This window comes from Myripristis murdjan, chromosome 10 (assembly GCF_902150065.1).
Source record: "Myripristis murdjan chromosome 10, fMyrMur1.1, whole genome shotgun sequence".
Taxonomy (NCBI): domain Eukaryota; kingdom Metazoa; phylum Chordata; class Actinopteri; order Holocentriformes; family Holocentridae; genus Myripristis; species Myripristis murdjan.
In genome coordinates this window covers 2,750,537-2,775,699 of record NC_043989.1, presented here as the reverse complement: position 1 = coordinate 2,775,699, position 25,163 = coordinate 2,750,537, and the positions used below count along the sequence as shown (strand labels likewise).

The window sequence follows — 25,163 nt, the reverse complement described above, 5'->3', positions numbered from 1 at the left end:
GAGCCGCACCTGAGAGCCGGAGGAGCCGCGGCGGGCGGAGCAGCACAACTCCTGTCCCTCACTCCTTCACAGCCACACGGCAGTTTTTTTCCAGAGCTTTCCAACCTTTTCTCTTTTCCTTTTTTTTTTAAAACGCATGTTTGGTTTGGAAGCTCGGCAGCATTTTTACACTTTCGAGGCTTTGCTTTTTGTGTTTATTCCAACCCTCCTCCCCGCTGGGTCCGTCCTATAATAAAGACCAGCCGCTCAGTCAAATTAAGAAACAGAAAAAAAACAAACAAACAGAAAGACAGGAGGAGACGAGGAGAAGGAGCGCTGATGTAAAGAGGAGTCGCGGCTGTTTTATTATTGTTATTATTATTATTTTTAAATCGTTCTTGTTATTTGGTGTTTTTGCGCAATGCCGGTGCAGATCCCGGACGACTCGGACTTCAGCTCGTTTAAGGAGCAGTGCGAGAGTCAGGACGGCTGGGTGAGCCGCTACAACAAGGGAGGAGTGACGGTGTGGTGCCGGGAGGAGGAGAGCAGAGCCGTGCAGAAACTCAAGGTGAGGACTTTGACTCCCCAGCAGGCTGACCCCTGCGCGGTGAGGGGGGTCCGGGGCCCCTGAGGGTCCCTGAGGGTCCTCCAGGGGGTCCTCAGCAAAATGAGGAAAAGTTTAATTGAGATGCTGCTGAAACCTTGTAAACACAAAAAAACTGACATCAATGCTGCATCACTCACTTGACATTTAAATACGTCATTTTAATAATTATAAAGATAGTTGTCTTAATTTTTCCTCCTAATTTTCTTTTTGTCTATTTATTTATTTATTCATACATTTATTCATTTATTCATTCATTCATTCAGTTTCGGCCTTTTCCTCTCGATTTTTTCATTTTTTGCTTTATTTATTTATGTATATATTAATTTACTTACTTATTTCTTTGACTGATTGATTGACTGTTTTTTTAGGGATATATCATATATCAAGCTTTAGGAATGTTTTATGTACCTTGTGAATGTATTTTCATTCATATGATAATGATACTGTAGGAATAAAACCGCCAGACTAAAGAAAGTATCAAAATAAACAATGTGTTACAGCAAAACAGTGATACTATAGAGGAAATCAAACTTATTAAAGTATGATAGGACTATGTAGTCTATGACAGGAACAACACTGGAGTCACATTAATATTTTACTGTTGGACTGTAAAAAACAGACTCATTTTACAGTTTCTACATTCACCTCGCTGCCATCTCAGTGGCAGCGAGGTGAATGTGAGCTTCATTTACCGGGTCATCAACATTACAGCTGAGCGCTGATAACGAGGTCAGGAGTCAGAGGTCAGAGGTCATATCATTGGACACATAAGGTGGGAAAAAAGACAAAAGCTTGACCTGCAGGGCACAGCTTATGAGTTTATACACTAAATTATTCATATCTTATCAACATGAGCTTCTGATTAAAGGCTTGGCCAGCGTCCAGCATTTAATAGAAGGACATTGTCTTGTCAGTATTTGAAGGCGGGTGGGGAGGAAGCAATTCAACCTCAACCCAACATTTTATTTTTTATTTTGATTCTAAATTCTTCCCTAAATCCTCTAATTGAAATGGTTTAAGTGCACAATAATGAAAACTGTCGTGTGTGTAATCAAAACCACCTGCTGACATGGCAGAAAACATCCTCTATCACCACAAAGATCATAATATTCAGTGTTATTGATTATTGGTCCAGGCCTGTAAAACCCATTTTGACGTGCACATCACGCCATAATCCAACGACAGAATAAAAAACATTAAAAAAAAAAAAACTCCACGTGGTGATGTTAGCCCAGACCTGTGCTGGAGCAGCTTCAGCTCGATTAGCATGTGGCTGTGGAGTGATACTGTGTTGTGTGGTGTTGGTATGAGGAGAGTGTTGATGCTGGGAGCTCAGAGTCGACCGGACCGACCTACTGAACTTAGCTGGCAGCTCCAACCTGCCGGCTCCTCTTTCAGTGGCCCACTTTCCCTTTTCTTCGCCCTGGGTGTGTTTATTCGTGTGTAATCTCACGCAGCCCGTTCACCAGAGAGGCCTGCAGACCATCTCATCGCCAAACGTGAGATAACGAGATGCAGTCGGATTTTCCCACAGTGCACCTGGGAGCTTCTGGCACCTCTCCTTTGTTTGGAGCCGGGATTGTTTTCCTATGAACAAGTTTCCACTGTTAGCTTAGCTACAACACCTGCCCCTTCGTAGGCCGAGTTTCACTTAAAGCACCATTACATGCATTTTTTACAGTAAAATGAGCTCTTGCAATGCGAGAGTCGTCACTCTGGATCTTTTTTCCACGACACAGCTCACAGCCTGCTGTCATCTCCTGGTTTGAGCTTTCTAGATTTCAGTATGGGCCTGAATGAGCCCCTCCTCTTCCTCCTCCTCACACCTCGCCTCTGAAACGGCACTCTGCAGATAAACGGAGCCAAACTTCAGATCGGTGCAGCGAGTGCGTCCGTGGCTGCAGTCACAGCCCCGTCTCCTAAAACTGATGTTCTCGTACAACTGAACTGCTTTCTGGTCACGTTTCGGAGGAAATGTATTTTGTTTCAGATTACGTTTGTTTGTGTTACATCACAAGAATGTTTGTAATCCCATAGTCTGAACTCTGTGCTAGGAGGCAGGGGGGCTGGTGGATGGGTTTCAGCCAGGAAATTACATACACTGTTACGTTACACTCCCCTCCAAAAGTATTGGGACAGTGAGGCCAATTCCTTTATTTTTGCTATACAGTGGTTCCTCGTTTATCGCGGGAGTTACATTCTAAAAATAACCCGCAATAGGCAAAATCTGCAAAGTAGTCAGCTTTATTTTTTACAATTATTATAGATGTTTTAAGGCTGTAAAACCCCTCACTACACACTTTATACACTTTTCTCAGACAGGCATTAACATTTTCTCACTTTTCTCTCTTGTTTAAACTCTCAAAGTTCAAACCTTCGTCGAAAAATAAGTCCAGTATTATAGAATGAACGCATTCTGTACTGTACAGGAGACACGGCACGGAGGAGATTGATTGACAATGGTCTACAGTCCCTTAGCCAATCAGGATGCAGAACACAATGCCCTGTAAAAAAAAAAAAAAAAAGCATGCAAAGTTGCACTAAAAAAAATCCGCGAAACTGCGAGGCCGTGAAAGGTGAACCGCGTTATAGCGAGGGACCACTGTAAACTGAAAACATTTGGGTTTGACATCAAAAGATGAATATGAGACAAGAGATCAACATTTCAGCTTTTATTTCCAGGTATTTCCATCTGGATCTGATACACAACTTGGAAGGTAGCATTATTTGTAAGGGCAATGTGTTCAGTCTCTAGCAAAAATAAAGGAATTGGCCTCACTGTTTCAATACTTTTGAAGGGGAGTGTATGTTATGTTACATTACGTTATGTTAAGTCATTTCATGTTACATCATGTCATGCCATGTTACATTAGATTATGTTACATGGAGTTACGTCACAGTACGTTGCGTGACATTAAGGTTACATCACGTCACATTATATCATGTCGCGTCACGTCACTTCCTGTGATGCTACATCATGTCACGCCATGTCGCGTTATGTTACATCACGTTACGCTAAGGTTACCTCATGTCATGTTGTATTATGTCATGTCATGTCACGTTACATCATGTCACCTTAACCAAGCGGTGTTGGTGCTTAAATCTAACCATGTGACACTTACACGCCAGAAAAGCCACAAAGAAACATTTATGAGAAACAAAGATAATCTGCGACAAAATATTGTGTTGGAAGAGAAGCTTGCACTTCAACAATGTGATTCTCAGTGGAGTGCTAAACCCCAAATCCAATGGGCTTATTCAAGAAATGTGAAAACGGAGCACAATCCCAAATGAGCCTTCATCCGAGTGATAAAATATGTCTCACCCTAAACGTTATTAAAATTCAGTTTATTTGTATGGGAATGTAATTTTTAGAACGGGGCTTCGGCCGCAGGAAAAAAGTTCATTCAAAGCCACGCCACCTTGTAGCTGAACGTCTGCAGCGTCACCACGTTTTCACACTGCAGCTCAGAGACAAAATAATCTGAGTTAATCCAGCAGGAGGCCTGTGTGACTCAGATGCAGCCCCACCAGCCTGTTGTCCATGACCTTCTTCATTACAGAGGTCAATGACTTGTGAAGCAATAGCCCAAACATGACTCCATGACTGCACACACACACACACACCAACACACACACATTACAAGAGTCACATATCCTTGGTGACACACAGTGACGGACATTTAGACGTTTTGGCTCAGACTGTGTTACTCTGAGATAAACTGGCCGAGGTGTGAAAACGGAGCACATCCCAAATTTACAAGTCAAATAGGACAAAACACACAAACCACATCTGACCTGTTTATTTGGCTCAAATCACATGAGAAAAACTTTTACCCGCTTCGGCACCGAGCCTTCATCAGAGCGACTATAGGAGCCAAATATGTTGTGTCAAATTTAGTTGTTATTCCCTGTATATACTGTGGGTGTCGCTGTGCTGTCATTGTGCACAGGTGTATATAGGTAGTGATGTCACTGTTGTCGGCAGGTGTTTGGCCCGGAAGGGCAAATGGTTTTTGACCGCGATAGCGCGAACACGTTTGAGTGTGTTTGCTCGGTTTTTGTTTGTGATGGAAATGGACTGTAACACTGTTATCGTGCACTGGGAATAAATTGTCTGTTACATTTGCATCAGAGGAACAGCGTGCGGACCTTCTTACTGAGAACACAGCAAGCAGTAGCAAAGGCGCGTCAACCACAGGTTTTCCCGGTCAAGCACCTCAGTAGAAAAGCAATAGGCCTAGCTCCTTCAGCGACAAAACGTGAGAACAGGTCAGAGCCAGATAACACACCTGAGTCAGCCTGATAAATCTAAGATCCCAATCATCTAAATGTCAGCATCTCACCTGCGCAGGTCAGGATGTCGGCGTTACATCAGAGTTTTACTACCGAGGCACGACTTTACAGTAAAACGATCTGCAAGTTACATCAGATGACGTGGGGTCAGACTGACTGACGGCCCGCCGATGAGAAAACGACGTAGCGCGGCGACAGAAATACGATTTAATCTTTCGCCAGTTTGCTGTGTGTGTCATCCCGGCCTGGACCGGCTGCTTTAGTCTGGGGTGTTTAAACTGGGTTTGATTAGGTGTCGTTGGGTCTGGGTCAAACCGGGTTAGACCGGTTTAAAACTGGGCAAACAGAGAAACCTGTATAGTGTTGAATAAAGTGGATTTCACTGTAATTTAAAGCTTGTGGAAGCGTGTAAACACAAGAATCCTGCATCACTGATCTGACTCATCTTCTAATTTATCTTATATTTTCTGATAATTTTTTACTGTTTTTTTCTTGTATATTTTAAACTCACATTCTTTTAATTTTTACTAGTTTTTTTAAATTGCAGGCTAGGTTAGACTGGCTGGCTGGTTTAGTCTGAGATTAAATTTAGGTGTTGTTTGGTCTGGCTTGAACTGGGTTAGACTGGAATAAAACCGAATAAAGCGAATAAAGGTGTTGTTTTATAGTTTAGCTTCCCATCGGCTGTCACCATGGTAACAGCTGTTTGTCCTGGGATCAATACAAAGTATTGGAATATGCCATCCGACAGAGATAATGCAGATTTGATCCAATACGTTTCATTACACAACAGTGATATTAAAACACATATAGTTAGACAGGTAGACAGAGGTGGTGAGTGCGTGTGTTGCTCAGTGGCACGTCGGCGGTCCGGTCCCTCGCTGGCCGGCCGCCCCCTGCAGAGGAAAGGCTAGCCGCCCGTCAGCGTCGGCATGTTGAAAAATTAAGAGCGGAAAGGAAACGTAACGGCTGGAAACCCGAGGACCGAGACCAGATCCTCTCAGCAGGACACACACACACACACACACACACACACATTCATGTTGGTGTGAGCCGCCTAATGAAATAATGACATCATGAAATAATGAACGGATGAAAACCCTTTTGTAGTGCATCTGCAGCCGCCTCATGGCCTCGTTTCGACTCTCATTTTCCTGCTGTGGGAAAACCAAGACATTTAATTTGTAGATTCAACAACAGTTTGCAAGTTTGAGCCAATAAAACAGCTCAAGAAATAAAATTATTATAATTATTCAGATTCCTCATCAGTTTCACCTAGTGTCTCATCAGCTGATCAGCACCGTCTTGTTGTTGTTGGTGTGTGTGTGTGTGTGTGTGTGTGTGTGTGTGTGTGTGTGTGTGTGTGTGTGTGTTTATTTCACTCACAAAATTCACTGTATTTATTTTTTTATTTTTAAGTGAGAGGGGATATTTGGTTATTGTTTTTTTTTTTTTTTTTTTTTAACTTTTTGTAATTGTGTGGTATTTTTTCTTATAGTTTCTTGGAATTCAATTTTAAATAGACAATTGTAATATAAATATATCACAAATCAATTTTCTACAATTTTCTTGTAAATACGTTACTAGTTTTTCATTAATTTTCTGGTCATTTTCTTGTAATTTTTTAAACTAATAATTTTTTGCTAATGTTTGGCTAACTTTCTTTTAATGTTTTACTAGTTTCTCTGATGCTTTGGCCGTTTCTGCCTTTTCTTCTTTTTGTTCTTGTTCTTTTTGTAAACCTTTGGGCAGTTTCGTGGGGTCATTTTGTGATTATTTTATTGTAACTCAGTTTTAAATATGCAGGGTTCATGGAGGAAATGAAGAGAATTTACTCAGACGGTTAACGAAGCTACTAGGCGCTAGTGTTAGCATGTTAGCAGTAATGTGGTTAGCCTGCTGGCTGCTGGTTTATCCAGGTTAACTGAGCAAACATAGCTGTTAGCAGCGAGCTTTATCATTTTAACAGGAACCATAGAAACTGAATGTTTATTGAAAAATTAAACCATAAAAATTCAGTTTCTGTGACAGAAACATGATTAGCCTGCTAGTTAGCAAGCTAACAGTGTTCAGGTGAGCTGAGCTGAGACTCGGCCTGAAGACGAGACAGTTTACTGAGTCACAGGAACACACACACACACACACACACACACACACCACAGGCTGCCTCAGCTAGCCTCACCTGTCACATATAAACTTTATGAACACACCTGACGCAGAACAGGACGGCTGGCAGCACACTGGTGGTAAAACTACAGACGCAGCGTAAATCCTCGTAATCCCAGAGCGATCACAGATTACAGAGGAGAGCCTGGGGGGGAGAAACCTGTGGATTTTATTTTCCATGTTCAGAAGGAGGAAGGAAACAGAAACTCATATCTGGTTATGTTCTTCAATAATTAATGACGCTCGTTTGAGGCTACCTTCAGGAAACAGTGGCTAGTGAGGAGGAGGAGGGGGGAGGAGGGAGGAAGAGGAGGATGAGGGGGGAGGATGGGGAGGAAGAGGGGGATGAGGGGGGAGGAGGAGGAGAGGGGAGGAGGAGGAGGGAGGAAGAAGAGGAGGAGGTGCTGTGGGGTGACGGGAGGCAGGGAGGTCGACGCTGCACAGGGAGGAAGAGCTATTCCAGGCAGGCTGCACATCAGAGCAGTGTGACACACACACACACACACACACACACACACACACACACGTACACACACACACAAAGGAGTTGTGATGACGAGGATGATGATGATGATGATGGTGATGGTGATGATGACAGGACCTGGTTTTAATAATTCAGCGAGTCTTTCTGGAGCAGCGAGGCGCTTCTTCTTCTCTCACATGAATAATTGATCGTTCCTCTGGCGCTGACGACATCCTGCACAGAGCACGGTGTGTGTGTGTGTGTGTGTGTTGAGAATTATACTGACAAAAAAAGTTTTTTTGCTGCAAAAATGCACTGATGTTTGTTAAAGCAGCTGGGCAGTAACACACCAGACGAAGTATAAATTAAATCCCAGATGCCTTGTTATTCTTCTGTGGAGTGACTGTCATTCATTTCATAGATTATTTTAGTTTTCAGTTGATATTTAAGTATAAGTATTTATACATAATAATAATAATGAGAAATGCTGATGGGAAATTTGCAGAGCAGTGGGATCAGCAGCCAACAACCCCTTAGAATTAATTTTATAATTAAATGAACAGAGAAAAAGTCAATCCTAGCATCGTCATGAAGCTCCAATCAGCAGATATTTGGGATTATTTGACTTGATAAACGACTAAAATGATTTTGTTCACATGCAAATCAACTGATTGACTGAGAGAAGCTGTGAAATAAAATAAGAAGAAAGAGGAAGATGGAAGGAGGAGGGAGAAGCAGGCAGCTTGGTATGGTTCAGAGAGACAGAGACGGTCGAGGTGGACTGTTATTAGCTGTCATTCAGATTAAAAAAAAATCTTAATCTGATGTGAATGAAGTAAAAGCGCTTTGCCTTGCCTCCTCTGCATGGAGCTGTCAGCTGGATCCTCCATCTTTAAGGCAGATTCGGGGATATTAATGACTAATAATGACACTCTGGGTTATGGGATGTCGGGTTGATGAAGTGCAGCCTCTCGATGTAAATCTGAGTTTGGCCAAATCTTCTCCAAACTGGACGCTGAAATCCCAAAGTGTCTCCTAAACCAGGGATTCCCCACACGTTTACCTGCTAGAAATAAAATAAAATAAAATAAAATAAAACCTGTGGAAAGGATTTTATTTTCCACGTCCAGAAGGTGTGTTTCCCGAGGAGGAAACAGGAAACACACTCATATCTCGTTAAATTCTTCAATAATTGATGAGGCTCGTTTGCGGCTCCTTCAGTGATTCCACCCCGGGGAGGAAACGTGTGGCGTGGAAACGGAGCTGCTGTCTCCCCCCGAGAGCGGCTCCAAACGTCCAAAACACACTTTATTAGCCTGGATCCTAACGACCCTTTAATATTTTAAGAGTCCATTTGCAAAAAAAACAGACATTTCCAGATGTGCTCCTTCCCAGAGAGAATGCAAAACTTTAGCACTTTTTTTTTTTTTTTTCCAGGAATGGCATCTACCCATGTGCAGATTAATAAAATGGATTATTATTTGTTGGATAAGACATGGCATATAAACTTTGTTCAGCTGAAAAGCATCAGCACCAAAATGTTACACTTTATACTGTTTTTATTTTATAGCAAAAATTTGGTGCTTCAGGCAGCAAAACGATATGGTATGGTGGATTTTGTTTTGGATTTTGTTATTTGGATTATGTCTCTTTCACACAGCCTCATGATCAGTGGAGCTCCAGTGGCATGGCCCCATCATTACTGACACAAAACTGTGTTTATACATCAATCTCTCTCTACGTCGTCCTCAGACGAGCCATCCATCTGCGTTTCCAGTCATCCTGGTTCTCCATACATCTGACCAGCTCGTTTGTTCTTCCTGCACCAGCGTCGTTCTTTAGCACGTCCACGTAGGCAGGTTTGGGACGCCCTGTTGAGCGATGCCCGTGTGTCGGTTCCCACAGCACAAGCTTTCTTGGTGGGAGTTCTTGGTGTTGATGGCAGTGACCGGCAAGTCTCATCCTCCTGATTGGTGTCTTCTCTGACACGTGTGGTAACTCCCCGTACAGCCGTTTGTTGGTAATGTGCCCGTCCTGTTTGATGTTTAGCACCACACGTAGCGTTCTCGTGTCGCACCCATCCCAGGACTTGTTGATGTGTCGGGGTAGGTTGGATTTCCACACACTGCTCATGCCGTTAAGAGAGTCTCCATGCGAGCGCTTTCCTCACTTTCCTCACGATGCAAATACTGCTCGTGTGTTTACAAGCCTACACTGCGGTCCAGAGGCGAAAAACGCAATTATTGCCGGCTACCCGTCGTATTCGTGGTCGGAACGAATGGTGAGTATGTTTAGCTTTACATTCTTTAGCGATCGCTGCTCCCGTTTGAGTCTGTAAGTCCGCCCACCAATGACGTGGTGGGCCGCGTCATCGGTTCTTTCTCTGGCTCCTGTTTAGCCCCTGCTTGGAGTCGGTGCTTGCCTTTGCACCAGTTTGGAACCAGTTTGGCACCAGTTTGGCCCCTGCTTGGCAGTGGAAAACCAAAAAACTGGTGCTAAGTCAGGCACCGGCTCCAAACCAGCCCTGGTGGAAAAGGGGTATTTGAGGTCCTGCTCTGTGGAGTTAACCCATGCGCCCAGGTATTTAGAGCAGTGCCATCTATTGCTGTTAGGGGCGGATGTTCTTGGGGGATGTTATAGGTTATGACCTCTGTTTTCTTTGCGTTTAGCATGAGGCCAACCTTGGCACACTCTAACTCCACTCTGGTTAAGAGTTTCTGTGCCTGTTCTACTTCTTTAGAGAGCAGGCAGATGTCGTCGGCATAGTCCAGGTCTGTCTGAGTTTCCGCAGGGTGTCTTGTGGACCCAGGGGCGCCGTATGTGGGGGAAAAGTTAGGACAATTCCAAGGGCCCTTGCCTGACAGGGGCCCCAAAAAATAGGTAAAAACTAATATAAAATATTAAACCATCAACTAGTAAATACATTTTTTTTTTTCATGGGGCCCAAAATTCCTGGCGGCGCCCCTGTGTGGACCTTCTGGGAGTGATAGTGAAACCTAGGTCTTGTTCTCGTCCCCTAATAGCCTTTCTCAAGGCATAGTCCAGTACTCTTATGAAAAGGAAGGGAGCAAGGGTGTCTCCTTGCAGCACTCCTGTATGGACATTGAATTCCTCACTGCTACCGTCAGGCGTGATCACTTTGGCTCTTGTTCCCGTGTACACGGCCCCAAGGGCACGGAGTAGGTTGGGACGAACATCGTAGGCCTTGAGTATTTTCAGTACAAATAATGTACAAATACATCTTTGACTTGCTTTCACGCCGTGAACTCTTGAGAAGTCTGAGGTCTACTTTCTGCTCCCAGAGTCAGATTAAAAATGGCGACGTCGTTGGAGCAAACTTCCCGAGGATCAGAGAAACGTGCCAGCCCAAACTTTAACCTTCTCTGCCGACGCAAACGGGTGAATTTTAGGTTGAGAATCCTTGTGAACTTTTAACTAGACAGAGGTTGGTCCTAAACAGAAAACCAGAAGGTGATGATGAAACACTGCGCTGTTTTATCAGAGCCATGTTCAGGTTTTGTTTAATTTACTCTCCGCGTCTGACTTAAATGACAGCAGAGAGTCAGATCTTCTGCTGTGTGTGTGCATGTGCGTGTGCGTGTGCGTGTGTGTGTGTGTGTGTGTGTGTGTGTGTGTGTGTCGGGTTCAGCCGACATTAGCTCGTTAGCAGTGCTCTCATCGCTCGCCTGCCTGATGCTGCAGACACTAAACACCAGCTGACAGTTTTCAGTAGAACAGTTGGTTGACATGTTACCTTTTTTTGTTTGTTGTTGTTTTGAGTTATTAGTTTTTTTGTTGTTGTGCTTGTTTGTTTGTTCCAGCTTTTATCATCCAGTCCACACCGTTGACTCAGCTGTTCTCGTTTGTCCGTCTTTTATTGCTTCACCAAAGCTGCAAAGACAACAACAGAGCGATTCCTACCGTTATCTTTGTCAGTGGTTTCCAATCTGTGGGTCAGGACCCTCCTGTGGGTCACGAGAGAATTTTGAGGGGTCATGAGATAATTTATGGGATGTTTTTCCACTGCTCAAATTTAGTGTCATGCCTGTTTGTTTGTTTTTTTCCAGAATTTTCTCTATTTTGTCGTTTCCTTTGAAACACTGAGGAGTTTCCAGCCCCTATAGATCCTCCTCTGATAATCAACCTAACAGCACAACTTGAAAAAGGAAATAATAAATAATAATTCACCAATGTTACCTCATTACCTGCTTTACTGACATCATCATACTGGGTTTCTGGGTTGTGAAGTCTTTCTGTGCAGCTTTAAAAATCAGACATCAGGCCATCAGTGTCGTTTCTCTGCAGCCACAGCTTGGTAAAATTTTTATTTTACAGTTTTACTCCGGGGCTTTAGTGTCCATCGACGATCAACATAAGGCTTCTCCATCGTGACGAGAACACAACTCCGAGGGAAACTAAATATATTCAATTTGGGCGATTTTTTTTGCCATAAAAATTCCAATATTTTGAGAGACATATTGGTACAAATATATTGGCTATGGTATGACACATCCGTCCAATATTGTCGTCAGTTTTCAAAAACCCATTTTGGTCTCACTCAAACTGGATTTTCTTTCTGTTAAAGCAGGTTGTTGAACATTAATATTGAGGAGCGCTGCTTAAATAAGATCCTTTGCTGCCTTAGTAAGAATAACCTGGTTAAAAAGAATAAAATAAACCAGGAGGAAGAGATGAGAGGGAGAAACACTGCAAAGAAGAGGGGGAGGATGTTCAATACAACGTACACTCAGCAAAAATACTGAAAAACTAAACCTCTGCAGTTTGGAGAGTCAGATTTAACTTTTGAGATCCTTCAACTTTTCACATAAAAAACTAAATATACATATTTATATAGATAGATATATATAGAGAGAGTGAACAGCAGGCAGGTGAAGCCAGAGGCAGCATGGAGCCCAGAGAGACGGAGACAAAAAGACAGAGGGAGCTCATGAATGATTAAAGCGGCGGCAGGTCAGCGCTGATTGAGTTACACGGAGGGTTTTGCAGCAGCGAGCCACACAATATCTGATGACTGGCAGCTCGGCCGGCCGCCCCGCCACCAAAACAGTCTCGTAAGATTACAGGAGTGGAAAAAAGTGACGTGGCGGGCAGCGGAGTTCAGTAACCGGCCTGCTCATGTTGCGCCGCTGCAACGAGACGCTTTCCACATGAAGAGGAGCTCTGGTTTTTACTGACGTCAGTGAAGCTGCTGCTCTGTCTGAAGCATGACAGTATTTAAAAAATAACTAATTTATTCAGATTAAATGTGACGGACAGACGCTCTTCACCCCCAAGATCAGTTTGACTCAGTTTTTGATGATTATTGGTTTTAGCTTTAACTATGAGGCTGACATCCCGGACTTGAAAGTGGGCCACTAAACAATACCCTATATAACAATAAAAATAAATAAATAAATAAATAAATAAATAAAAATGGAAGACAAACCCCTAATGTGAGGCATTTTGGAGACTTTGCAACTTTGCAAGCTGCAAAACATTAAATCAATTACAATCATTTATTTGTGATAAATTGTTTAGTTAATAAGTGTAAAAAATAATTTTAGATATTGATATTAAATATTAAATTAAATATTACATTAAATGGAGGATGTAAAATTATTTAGAATGATTGCAATTGCTTTTTTTTATTAACAGTAATGTGATTTTCATTTATTTTGGTATTGCAGTCCATCTCTCTGCATGTATGGATGTAAATGTATGTACATTTATCATGCACATGTAATTACCTGAGCAAATTGATGTAGTTTTGTTATGCAACATCAATACAATATTTCTTGATTTTGTTGTGTAACGTCTCCTCCATTATGAAAACAAAATGGGGGAAAAAAGAAAAGCCAATAAAAAAAAGACAAATATCAATACTTGGTACAACCGTATTGATAATGTATCACAAGAAGTATCACAATATATTGAATTATCGATTTGTGAGATGAAATATGATGATATTCCTTCCTGATGAAAGCGAAGAGACGACTGAAACTATTGATCCTGCTAAAGGATATTGTTGAAAAAAAAAAACAAAAAACAAAAACGCAGGAATGAAGAATGAAGCACCAACCTGCTCTCCCTGCTTCATCCTTTAATTAAACTGCAGAGGCAGAGGTGGAAGTCACTGATGACGTTTACTCACGTTACTGTAACTGAGCAGCTTTTTGATTTTTACTTCATTATTCATTCATACTTCCATTTCTGCTTGAGTTTTGTCCTTCACTGCATTTTAAATCAGATCCATTACAGAGAACAGATGATCAATGACAGACTGTGGAACCTTTCACAATAAAAGCTCAGTCAGCAAAGATGAGAAGAGGAACCTGCTTCTACTTTTTGTCATTTTCCAAATTTCACAATAAAAGCTGCACCATGAAAAACTGAAGGGAGGACCATTTAGACTCAACTGGCAAAAATGTGGAATAAGTGTGGATGATGAGAACCATGTAGACTCTACCATCACGTGATGTGCTTCTAGCACGTGTCAGCTGAGTCTCCAGGGTCCAGACTCCAGAGTCTCCCTTTAAAAGCATGCAGTGTGCAGCGTGTTCTCTCCTCCTTTTCTAACTGCATGGAAAAGATCCCAGTTAACACAGTTACTGTTTGGAAAAAGGAGCTCAGTCACTTTTACTGCCAGGACATTTGAAATGAGACACTTTGTACTTTTTACTGCAGTAGATTTTTACTGCACTACTTCTACTTCTACTGCAGTCAGATACCAGCAGAGGAACAGTACTTCTACTTCTACTGCAGTCAAACAGACGACAAATCAACGAGCTGATCTGAGCGTCTCCGTCCGAAAGAGACCAAAACATCAGAAGGTGTGACCGCTCTGTGAGAGAAAAGCTAGTTTTGATGTGAACCTAAACGAACCCGACACAAAAACTCCACTCTTCCTCTTCCTGCTTCAGGCCGAGCAAAGCAAACCTGGGGTGAGACTGGAGCCTTTAAAAGCTCCTCTGTCTTCAACAGTAGCGCTCCTTTGGCTTTCTCTCTCTTTTCTGTTTCTCCACCAAGACGGAGCAAAGCAAGACCTTGGGCTTCAGATGTTACACAATTCATCCTACACACTGCTGCATTTTTAACTCACACACACACACACACATACACACACTTGCATCAGGCTGAACACTGCTGCCGTTTCTTGCTGAACAGGCAGTATATCGTCTGAACCTCTGCAGTTTGTTTCTAATAATTTCCCACGGTGATCATACGCTCCCCTGCCCGGCAGCATATACACCATTCATCTGATTTAACGCTGCATTAAAAAATCCTTCTTGTGGCTAGAGCCGGTCATTAAATCTCCCTCACATCCACACTCTGATGTGGTGATTATCCAGTCCTCCCAGTTCCCTCAGCATCACACAGCCTCTCCACTGGTGCAGGGCTCTGCAGGGGCAGCTCCAGGCAGATTTATGACCTTTCAGTGAAAGTGGATTATAGCTTTTCTCGCCACATTTGAATAGCTGGTATTCAACTGTACCTGCAGGAAAAAACTGCATGGTTCAGTTTTTATTAAGAGGTTTTAGTGCACTTGACTTGAAAGCCATAACACACTGCAGAAATACAAGCAGTGTAACACAGGTTAGTTAATACAAGTTAATACTGTGACTGAAATACATTATTCATGTCTTTGAATATTGACCTAGAATATGCAGAGCTTTTGCTAAAACAGTCTTCCTTAAGTTTTAGGTAAATTATGGAGTGTGAATACCCGACCCGAGCCTGTCAGGACCCGACAGGTCCGGCAGGGTTCAGACAGAAATTTAGAAATTATGTTCAGGTTCGGTCATGTCTCTCTAATTTTAGTGAAAAATGATGAACCAACTGTCTGTTCTGGGCAACTTCCTGTACAGTTTTGGAGTTTACGTGACGACCCTGAAGGCAACACATAGGCTGTTTCAGGTGGTAAATGTAACCTGGCCATCGACTGGGGTTGGGTTTGGACAAAGAATTGTGACGAAAATCTCTTCAGACGCATGACGAGCTGAAATCCATAGTATCTGTCAGACCTCGGCTGGGAGATACAAGAATATTAGACATGTAAAACAAAATTTGTGTGTACATATTAGTGCTAAATGTCAGTTAGTCAGTTAACAGAAAATTAATCGATTTGGCTATTATTTCAGTGATCGGTATTTATCAATCCCCAACATCGTCTGATTCCAGCTTTGCTCCCAGATTTGCTTAGTTTTTTTTTTTGTTTTTTTTTGTGTTGGTCAGACATTGAAGTCATCACCTTGGGCTCTGATCAGCTCCCACAGGCATTACTTTGGCTTTCTTTATTATAGAATTTAAACCCAGACAGGACATACACAGGTATTGATTGATCAGTTTAACATCAGTCTGTTCAGAGTTTACAGGCGGGTTTTAGATTTTGGATTTAACTTTATTATCATTGCACAAAGTGTAAGTATTAAGACAATGAAATGCAGTATGCAGAGTTAATGCGCCTGGTGTTACTGACCCTGCCCCTGTGTGTGTGTGTGTGTGTGTGTGTGTGTGTCCCAGATGAGGATAGTGTGTAAGGACGTGCGGGCGGAGACGCTGTATGACGTCCTGCACGACACCAGCTACCGCAAGAAGTGGGACACCAACATGATCGACACCTACGACATCGGCAGACTCACCGTCAATGCAGACGTCGGCTACTACTCCTGTGAGTTCATCCATCTGTCTGTCTATCTATCTATCTGTCTATCTTCTATCTATCTATCGATCAATCTGCAGATTACTGTCTGACTTATCTGCCAAGATGCTGGGATGACAAAATTTACCTGCCAAGTATTTATTTTATCAGACAGGCAACCCAGGAAAAAGCGATGAGTAGAGTTCATACGTCTGCCAGCATTGTGCAGCTGTCAGTTCTGCATGTTGGATATTCACCCCAAATTAACCACGCCCACTGCCACGCCCACCACCACGCCCCACTTTAGCCAATCAGTGTGAAAAATTTGATCATTTCTTTCCTGGCCCATGATCAGAGATTATGAGACTATGAGATTATGAGACTATGAGATTATGACAGCGGCGCAGTGGCACAGTGAGGTTTAATGAATATCCCACCTGCCGTGAAACCCTTTGTCACATGGCGTCTGTGAGTGCCACCTGTGGTAGAAGCAGGAATTCCCTTTGAAAATGTTCCTTCAGTATAAAAGTACTGCAGTGTTCTCAGTAAAATGTTCCTTCAGTATAAAAGTACTGCATTATTCTCAGTAAAATATTCCTTCAGTATAAAAGTACTTCATTATTCTCAGTAAAATGTTCCTTCAGTATAAAAGTACTGCGGTATTCTCAGTAAAGTGTTCCTTCAGTATAAAAGTACTGCATTATTCTCAGTAAAGTGTTCCTTCAGTGTAAAAGTACTGCAGTATTTTCAGTAAAATGTTCCTTCAGTACACAAGTACTGCAGTATTCTCAGTAAAACCTTCCTTCAGTATAAAAGTACTGTGGTATTCTCAGTAAAATGTTCCTTCAGTATAAAAGTACTGCGGTATTCTCAGTGAAATGTTCTTTCAGTATAAAAGTACTGCGGTATTCTCAGTGAAATATTCCTTCGGTATAAAAGTACTGCGGTATTCTCAGTGAAATGTTCTTTCAGTATAAAAGTAATGCGGTATTCTCAGTAAAACTTCCTTCGTACTAAAAGTACTGCGGTATTCTCAGTGAAATGTTCTTTCAGTATAAAAGTACTGCAGTATTCTCAGTGAAATGTTCTTTCAGTATAAAAGTACTGCGGTATTCTCAGTAAACCTTCCTGCAGTATAAAAGTACTGCAGTATTCTCAGTGAAATGTTCTTTCAGTATAAAAGTACTGCGGTATTCTCAGTAAAACTTCCTTCAGTATAAAAGTACTGCGGTATTCTCAGTGAAATGTTCCTTAAGTATAAACGTACTGCGGTATCTTCAGTGAAATGTAGGTTAGTGTAAGAAGAAGCAGTAGTTTGTTGTGAATGAAGGTTTCTCTCAGAGAGTTACATTATTGATGCTTTAACCTGTAAGAGGTATTTTAATGTTGCGGCTCCATCTGATCCATATCCTGTCGGCTGGTTTACACTCGTTAACAATGCATCGTACGATACAGGCTCATCGTGTGTCGCGCATCTTCTCCGAAAAATGAGCAGAACCTGAAGCCGCCAGATAAGCATAGAGGAGTGGGAACATCACGTGAAATCCTCTGTCGCAGATTTCTGAATAATTAATCTCAAGGAAACTTTCACATCCCTCGCACACGGTACTTCTTTGAATGAACATGTATGTGCTGCGTCATACGTTACCGTGCGCATGGCTGGAACATTTAAATACAACGCTAGTGAGAACACAGAGCGCATTATCAATTATTGATCAGGGTCGACTGTAGGAATTCAATCAATATCAGCTCTGTAAGCAACACCACAATAGCAGTGTGTTGAAATACAGTATCACTGTCTAATTAGGGACAGAATGTGTGTGTGTGTGTGTGTGTGTGTGTGCGTGTGTGTGTTTGCAGCCAAGATTGGAATCAACCCGGAATGTCAGAGGAAAACACAACTACCTGCAGTATCACTGACTAATTAGGAAAAGAGGGTGTTATGATACTTGTACGTGTGTGTGTGTGTGTGTGTGTGTGTGTGTGTGTTTGTGTGTGTGTGTGTGTGCAGAGGAGCGAAACAGCTAAAGCTTGAGCCTCACAGCACCAGAGTGGGCAGCATTAAGGTCAAATCAATACCAAGAAACTTAGCAGGAGAGAAACCAGACGACTGCATCAAAGAAACTTCCTTTGGGGGAAAAACGGATCTTGACTTCCAATTTCTGATCAGCGAGTAGAAACGACCTTCATCCTGGGGGTAAAGGTCACGTGTGCGATCTTGTCGGCTACACGTGTCACTTCCTGTCATAAGAGAACAGCCCAACATGCAGTAAAACAAACATGAGACCGTCTGGTGTTTTTCTTGTTTTACTCACCTGAACCAAGTCATATTTTCCCTCCTCCTTTTGCTTGTATATTAATGAATAACTTGAATAATTCCTCCAATACCACAACCTCATCCTCTGAGGGTATAGAAATATTTAACCTTGTTGCTTTTCGTCCATCATAATCATTATTATCATTATTATTTGAAAAGTGCAGTTTGGCTTCACGTCAGATTTTATGACAGTAAAGCAAAATGAACTGACCTGACCTGAATCACACTGAATCAATTCTAGCTGATCAAACTGAATTACATGGGGAAAAAAAACTGAACTGAGCTAAGAAAGTGAGAAAAGTGGAAAAAACGAATACAAATATGTATGGCATGAAAATACATCAGAAATACAAAACATATGGGAAAATACAATATCATGGTTGTTTTAGTTCAAAAACGTCAAGGCCAACATGGCAGCGTGTGTGTGGGCTGAGTGAAGCGGTTCAGGCTCAATGATCGGACACGTTATTGACGATATTTTAACAAACTGTCGTGTCTGATCTGTTTCCTGAAGGGAAATGTCCCAGCCCGCTGAAGAACAGAGACTTTGTGACGATGAGATCCTGGCTGCCACTTGGCAACGACTTCCTGATCATCAACTACTCTGTCAAACACCCAGTATGTACCTGTCTATATCTGTCTATATCTATATCTATATCTATAACTGATCATCAATACTCTGTCAAACACCCGGTACATACCTATCTATATCTGTCTATATCTATATCTATAACTGATCATCAATACTCTGTCAAACACCTGGTACATACCTATCTATATCTGTCTATATCTATATCTATAACTGATCATCAATACTCTGTCAAACACCCGGTACATACCTATCTATATCTGTCTATATCTATATCTATAGCTATATCTATATTAATAACTGATCATCAATACTCGGTCAAACACCCGGTACATACCTGTCTATATCCGTCTATATCTATATCAATAACTAATCATCAATACTCTGTCAAACACCCGGTACATACCTATCTATATCTGTCTATATCTATATCTATACCTATATCAATAACTGATCATCAATGCTCTGTCAAACACCCGGTGCGTACCTGTCTATATCTGTCTATATCTATAACTCTTAGGGATTGACTGACATTGATTTTTCAGATACTGTTACAGATTATTAGTGATCATGGGCATTGATAACCGATATTCAGGGTCGCTATTTGTTTGAGGTAAATTTGAATATTTCCAGTGTTAGAAACACCAGCAAATCTTACCTTGAATTAAAAAAAAAAAAAAAAAAAAAAAGTACAGAAAAATTGCCAGAAAATTTTGCTGGAAGATACAAAAAAGCAAAAATTAAAATTTGAATGTGGGAAAAATATTCAGAAAACTATATAACTATATTTATGATTATTATAATATTCAAGATTATTTTTTTGTTTTTGTTTAATTTTCAGGAATTTTTTGGGTTGCTTAATTTCAGGTCATTTCCTTGTTCATCTTTTTTTTACTTTTCTTTTTGATAATTTTTCGGTAATTTTCTTGTAACGTTTTACTTGTAATTTCTTGCTAATTATTGGGTCATTTTCGTGTTAAGTTGCTCTGTTTTTGAGAGAAACCCCGTGGCTCTGCCCGGGTCTCACAGGGGTGAAACGTCATTCACGTGTTCTGTTGTGGCTCCTTCTCTTGCAGCAATACCCTCCGAAGAAGGACTACGTCCGGGCCGTGTCGCTGCTGACCGGCTACCTGATCCAGTCCAACGGCGCCACCTGCTGCACCCTGTACTACCTGACCCAGGTCGACCCCAAAGGTCAGACCCTGCACCTCAGGCCTGTCGCCGAGTCCACACCAAAACAATACACTGCATGACTCTGACTTCTGGAAAACAAACAAGGCAGGGTATGACAGCTTTAAAGGAACACTCCAACATTTTTCCTGACTTCCCCCGACTGAGACCAGATGTTGGACACCATTTCCACCTCTGTACGTCCAGTGGTTCAGTTTCTGTGGGAAGCATTTCATGTTAGCTTAGCATAAAGAGTTGAAGTCTATGGGAGTCATTAGCCTGACTCCGTCAAATTGAAGCGAGACAGAGACAGAGAGGGAGATAGAGAGAGAGAGGAAGAGAGAGAGATAGAGAGGGAGAGACAGAGAGGGAGAGACAGAGAGAGAGAGACACACACACACAGAGAGAGAGAGAGAGGGAGAGAGAGGGAGAGACAGAGTGAGAGAGAGAGTAAATTCTTTATTTTCCTCCCTAAGAGCTGAAGCTCATTCTGCTGTTGAGCGGCAGGTAAATAACTAAAACACAAATCAAGGACGGTATCCTTGAATCCAAGGACCTGTCTCCATGACGACGGGGCACGACAGGAGACGCAGGAAGTGTGTGTGTGTGTGTGTGTGTGTGTGTGTGTGTGTGTGAGAAGCCTCTGGCCAGTTAAAATGCTGCGAGAGGCAACTTTCATCACTTTGCTGATGAGCTTCTTTTCCACCCGGCTTGCAGCGGACTGCCTCGATTATTTATGTCTTCTGCAGAATGTGTGTGTGTGTGTGTGTGTGTGTGAGTGTGTGTGTGTGTGCGTGCATGCGTGCGTGCGTGCGTGCGTGCGTGCGTGTGCTGCAGTGAGCCAGCTGTGTATTAGCTTTAAAAAAAAAAAAAAAGCTCTGCTGCGTCTTCATCACATTTGTGAACTTTACTGAACACTGAGAGGTTTAGTGCTCACCTTGTGGACATTTACATGCACAGAGGAGCAGTCTATCTCACACACACACACACACACACACACACACACACGCGCACACACACACACACACACAGTGTTTTCTGTGCAGTAACCCTCCTCTGCTCTGTCTGCAGGCTCTCTGCCCAAGTGGGTGGTGAACAGAGTTTCCCAGTTTGTAGCTCCAAAGGTAAAATTATCCACCTGATGTGTGTGTATGTGTGTGTGTGTGTGTAAGTGAGAGAGAGAGAGAGAGAGAGAGAGAGAGAGAGACTGGCTGTGTGTCAGGGTCTCCACTCCCATCTACTGGAGCCATCGAATCGTTCTCTCCTTTCACGCTTTTAATATTAATGTGAATATAGAAAACTTAGATTTCAGCATCACTGATCTGACTGTTAATTTATCTGTTTATTTATTTGTGTTGCAATTTTTTTCTATCATTTTTTTCCCCACTTTTCTGCTAATTTTCTTATATATTTCTTTTTGTGGGGGCAATTTAACTTATTTACATTCTGCTAATTTTTGCTCATTTTTGATCAGCTTTTGTTTCCATGTGTTTGAAAGCAATCCAGTAAAGTGTCTCAGGTTTCAGGTGGGGGTCCGGGGCCTCATGAGGATCAAACTGACTAATTTATGTTCTAACAGTGCATTTGATATTTAAATGGAAAAGCTTCCTCTGCACAGTAAAGTGCTGCTGTAAAGTGTCAGAGGCTGAGAGCCGGCCTGGCGTGTCCGGGTCCTGCATCGTCACAGCGGGTCTCCCTCTGCTCTTCTCCCAGGCGATGAGGAAGATCTACAAAGCCTCTCAGAAATATCCGGAGTGGAAGAGGAAGCACAATCCCAACCTGAAGCCGTGGATGTTTCCGGAGCAGAACACGCTGCCGTGCATCAGCGCCGCCGACCTCACCGTCCAGCGCGCCGACTCGCTGGAGAACATCGACGAGAGCAGCCTGAGGGAGGAGAAGACGCAGCACAGCGACGACGAAGAGACTTAATCCACACAGACCGGAGCCGCCTGTCTGTCTGTCTGTCTGTCTGTCTGCCTGTCTGCCTGTCTGTCTGTCTGTCTGCCTGCCTGTCTGTCTGTGTGTCTGTCAGAGCTGGACCAAACTGTCTGAAAACCACCGAGAGGCTCCTCAGCTGTTTTCCTCCTGCAACTTCATTTATCCTTTTTTTTTTTTTTTTTTTTTTTTAAAATTCAAATCTCCCTATCCGCACGAGAACACAAAAACACATCCTTCTTGATGATGTGAGCATGTGCAAAGAAGCTGAGCCATCTGAAGCAAAAAAAAAAAAAAAAAAAAAAAAAAAAAAAACACATGCAAACAAGCCAGAGTTAGCAAAAAATGCAAGTGAGCTTATTTATACAGGGCAGTTCATGCACACTGTCAGATCACAGTGCTTCACAAGACCGAAAAAAAACATTAAAAACAGGACATAAAAATAAATTAATGAGGGAATAATTTAAAAAAATCGGTTAAAGTCAGGTGATCAGGGAAAAAAAATTCCATGTGTGCACGGGCAGAGGTCCACATGGAGTAATAATGGCATTTGTTAGCATTTTCAAGACTTCCAGATTTAAATAGAAAATAAAATTTAAAAAAAGTGTTGTCTTCAGCAGAAATAAATGGGGATTTCCTAATTCTTTCAAAATAATTTCTAATTTAGATGTTTGTATATGAAAAAATAAAGGTTTTTGCATATCACTTAAGTCATAAGTCAGTTTATTTTTACAGCACATTTAAAGACAAAATGTCACCCAGATCATTTGAGTTTGAGATAATTTACATGACATGAAAAACGCTAAGGAAATAAAATACAACCATCACTAAATTATGTAAAACTACAGATGATTTAGAGTTCAGCTGCTTGTTTTGTGATTTATTTATGGTGGAAATGAAAGTCAGTAACATGCAGTTTTTTTTTTGTTTTTTTTTTAATTAAAATCAGTCAAGCTGGAGTCTCACTTCAGCACGAGCAATAATTTGTGACGAGGCTGTGAAAATCCACCATGACAATAATCATGTTGATGTAAATAAACAGCAGAGTTCTGTGACATTTGTCAGCTGTCTCGGTCACTTTGGTCCAGCTCTGCAGTCTGTACATGTGTGTGTGTGTGTGTGTGTGTGTTCTGCGAGAGAGTGTGTGTGCAGCTGACGACCTCCGATCCGCTGCAGGATCTTTACAGGCTGTGATTTAGTGAGCGGGCTCGCCTGGAGGCCTGACCGCATCAGGACCGCAAAGCAAAGAAAAAAAAAAAAACAAAAGAAAGAAAGTATTTTGGAGATTTTATGAGCTCTGGGTCTTGCATGCAGAATCCTCCAGGCTTCAGTCTGTTTCCGCTCAAATTCTGTAAAAAAAAAAAAAAAAAAAAAGAATAATAATGCATCATTCCTGGCTCAGATCTCATTCTTAGTCATGTTTTGCCTTTATGTTTGTTTAACAGTGTATAATATGACGGACAGTTCTCCTCTGCAGTGTGAGAAGTTCATGTCATGTGTGATGCTGACGTTAGCTGGTCTCTATTTGTAAATCTGCAGCGCCCTCCAGGGACGGAGAAGCTTCACTACATCCAGAACTGTGCTGAAAGTGCTCGCTTTAGGAAAGTTAAAGGGCTTCGAGGAACCTCTTATGGGTCTTTAAATAGCAACCAGCAGGTTCTTTGAGGAACCCGTGCTGCTCTGAAGGCCACGACACTGCAAAAAAAATAAAAAAATAAATAAAATAAAATAAATCCATGTTAACAGTTTCATCTTCAGTGTTCAAGCCTTGTTTTTCCTCTAACAAGGTAAAAAAAAAAAAATCTGCCAGTGGGATGAGATAATCCTGCTTGTTTTCAATGGACTTTCACTTTTGTCAAACAAGTGGCACTGCATTAGAAACAAGTGGGATTACCTAATCCCACTGGCAGATTTGTTTTCTTGTTGGAAGAAAAACAAGTGAATAGGAAGCTGAAAGTCTTTTTTTGCAGTGTATCATATGGGATTCTTCAATGAACCATTAAAGGGATGTTTTTTTTTTAAGTGACAAGTCCTAAGGTGCTAATTGGATCTTAGAACAAGCCCTGCATGTGATTTTTTTTTTTTTTTTTTTTGTTAGGGTGCACGATGCAGTAGAACAATGGATTGTGTCATTTCATTAGGAAATGAGTTTCCAAACGCATGAAGACAAAAGGGGCCTTTGTGCAGGAGAGGTGAAGCGACATCAGCAGCCGAGCCGGAGCGACAGCCGGCTCGGCTCCCGGCTCAGGAGACGCGAGGCGGCTGTGACTCTCGGCCACGCTGTCGCTCTTTGTCCTTGTAAACAGATTTTCCTGAATAAAGTTATTTTTCTGTCACAAAACTCTCAGCCGGCTCTCACTTCTGTGCATCTGGGAAGCAGCAGAGACAAACTCAAGTCACTGCAGCTCATTTTCCCTCTGCAAGATGTCTTTGCAGGGCTGTTCAAAGTAGGGTCCGGGGGCCTCCAGGGGTCATTGAGAGTCATCCAGGGGGTCCTCAGAAAAATGAGGAATATTTTAAATGCTTGTGAAGGGTGTCTGAACACAGCGTAAACGTTTTTTTTTTTTTTTTGACTAAAGTGGTAATTTTTTTCTCATTTCTTCCACTTATATTCTGGCTTTTTTTTTTTTTTTTTTTTTTACAATTTTTTTTTTTTTACTTATGTTTTGGTAATTTTTCACAATTTTTTTTTTTTTTACCAATGTTCTGGTAATTTTTTACTAATTTACCAATCACATTTTGCCCCATGTTTATGAAAGAAATCAAGTGAATCTGCAGAGCATGAGAAGGCCGCTGCCCTGAAGCTCCAGTTCCTCTTCTCGGCCGCTGAGGTTGTTTTTCCTGCGGCGATAAGGAAAAGTTTATGTGCGACTGCATCCTTTTTTCGTGCATGAAAAGTGCAGCTGGGCTCCGGCTCCTCTCCAGTGTGTATTGTCTCAGCCGCTTCCTGCTTCCTGTCTGCAGCGCTCACATTGTTGTTTCGGGCCGCGGAGAGGAAACTCC

General features: G+C 42.0%; 1 protein-coding gene across 1 annotated transcript; it reads left to right on the top strand.

The window, feature by feature from the left end:
- stard15 (StAR-related lipid transfer (START) domain containing 15) lies at positions 1-23,591 on the top strand. The gene is made up of 6 exons (XM_030061870.1): positions 1-547; positions 16,032-16,179; positions 18,981-19,084; positions 20,132-20,249; positions 21,297-21,349; positions 21,939-23,591. Exons 1-6 carry the CDS (start codon positions 401-403, stop codon positions 22,152-22,154), a joined length of 786 nt encoding a protein of 261 aa, XP_029917730.1. The 5' UTR covers positions 1-400; the 3' UTR covers positions 22,155-23,591.
- The last annotated feature ends 1,572 nt before the right edge of the window (positions 23,592-25,163 follow it).

What these genes read in the sequence shown, in the direction of transcription:
- stard15 (XM_030061870.1), top strand. Translation starts at nt 401, where the DNA reads ATGCCGGTGCAGATCCCGGACGACTCGGACTTCAGCTCGTTTAAGGAG. An exon ending in GACCCAGGTCGACCCCAAAG is followed by an intron (nt 20,250 to 21,296) that starts GTCAGACCCTGC and finishes CTCTGTCTGCAG; the next exon opens with GCTCTCTGCCCAAGTGGGTG. An exon ending in CCCAGTTTGTAGCTCCAAAG is followed by an intron (nt 21,350 to 21,938) that starts GTAAAATTATCC and finishes CTCTTCTCCCAG; the next exon opens with GCGATGAGGAAGATCTACAA.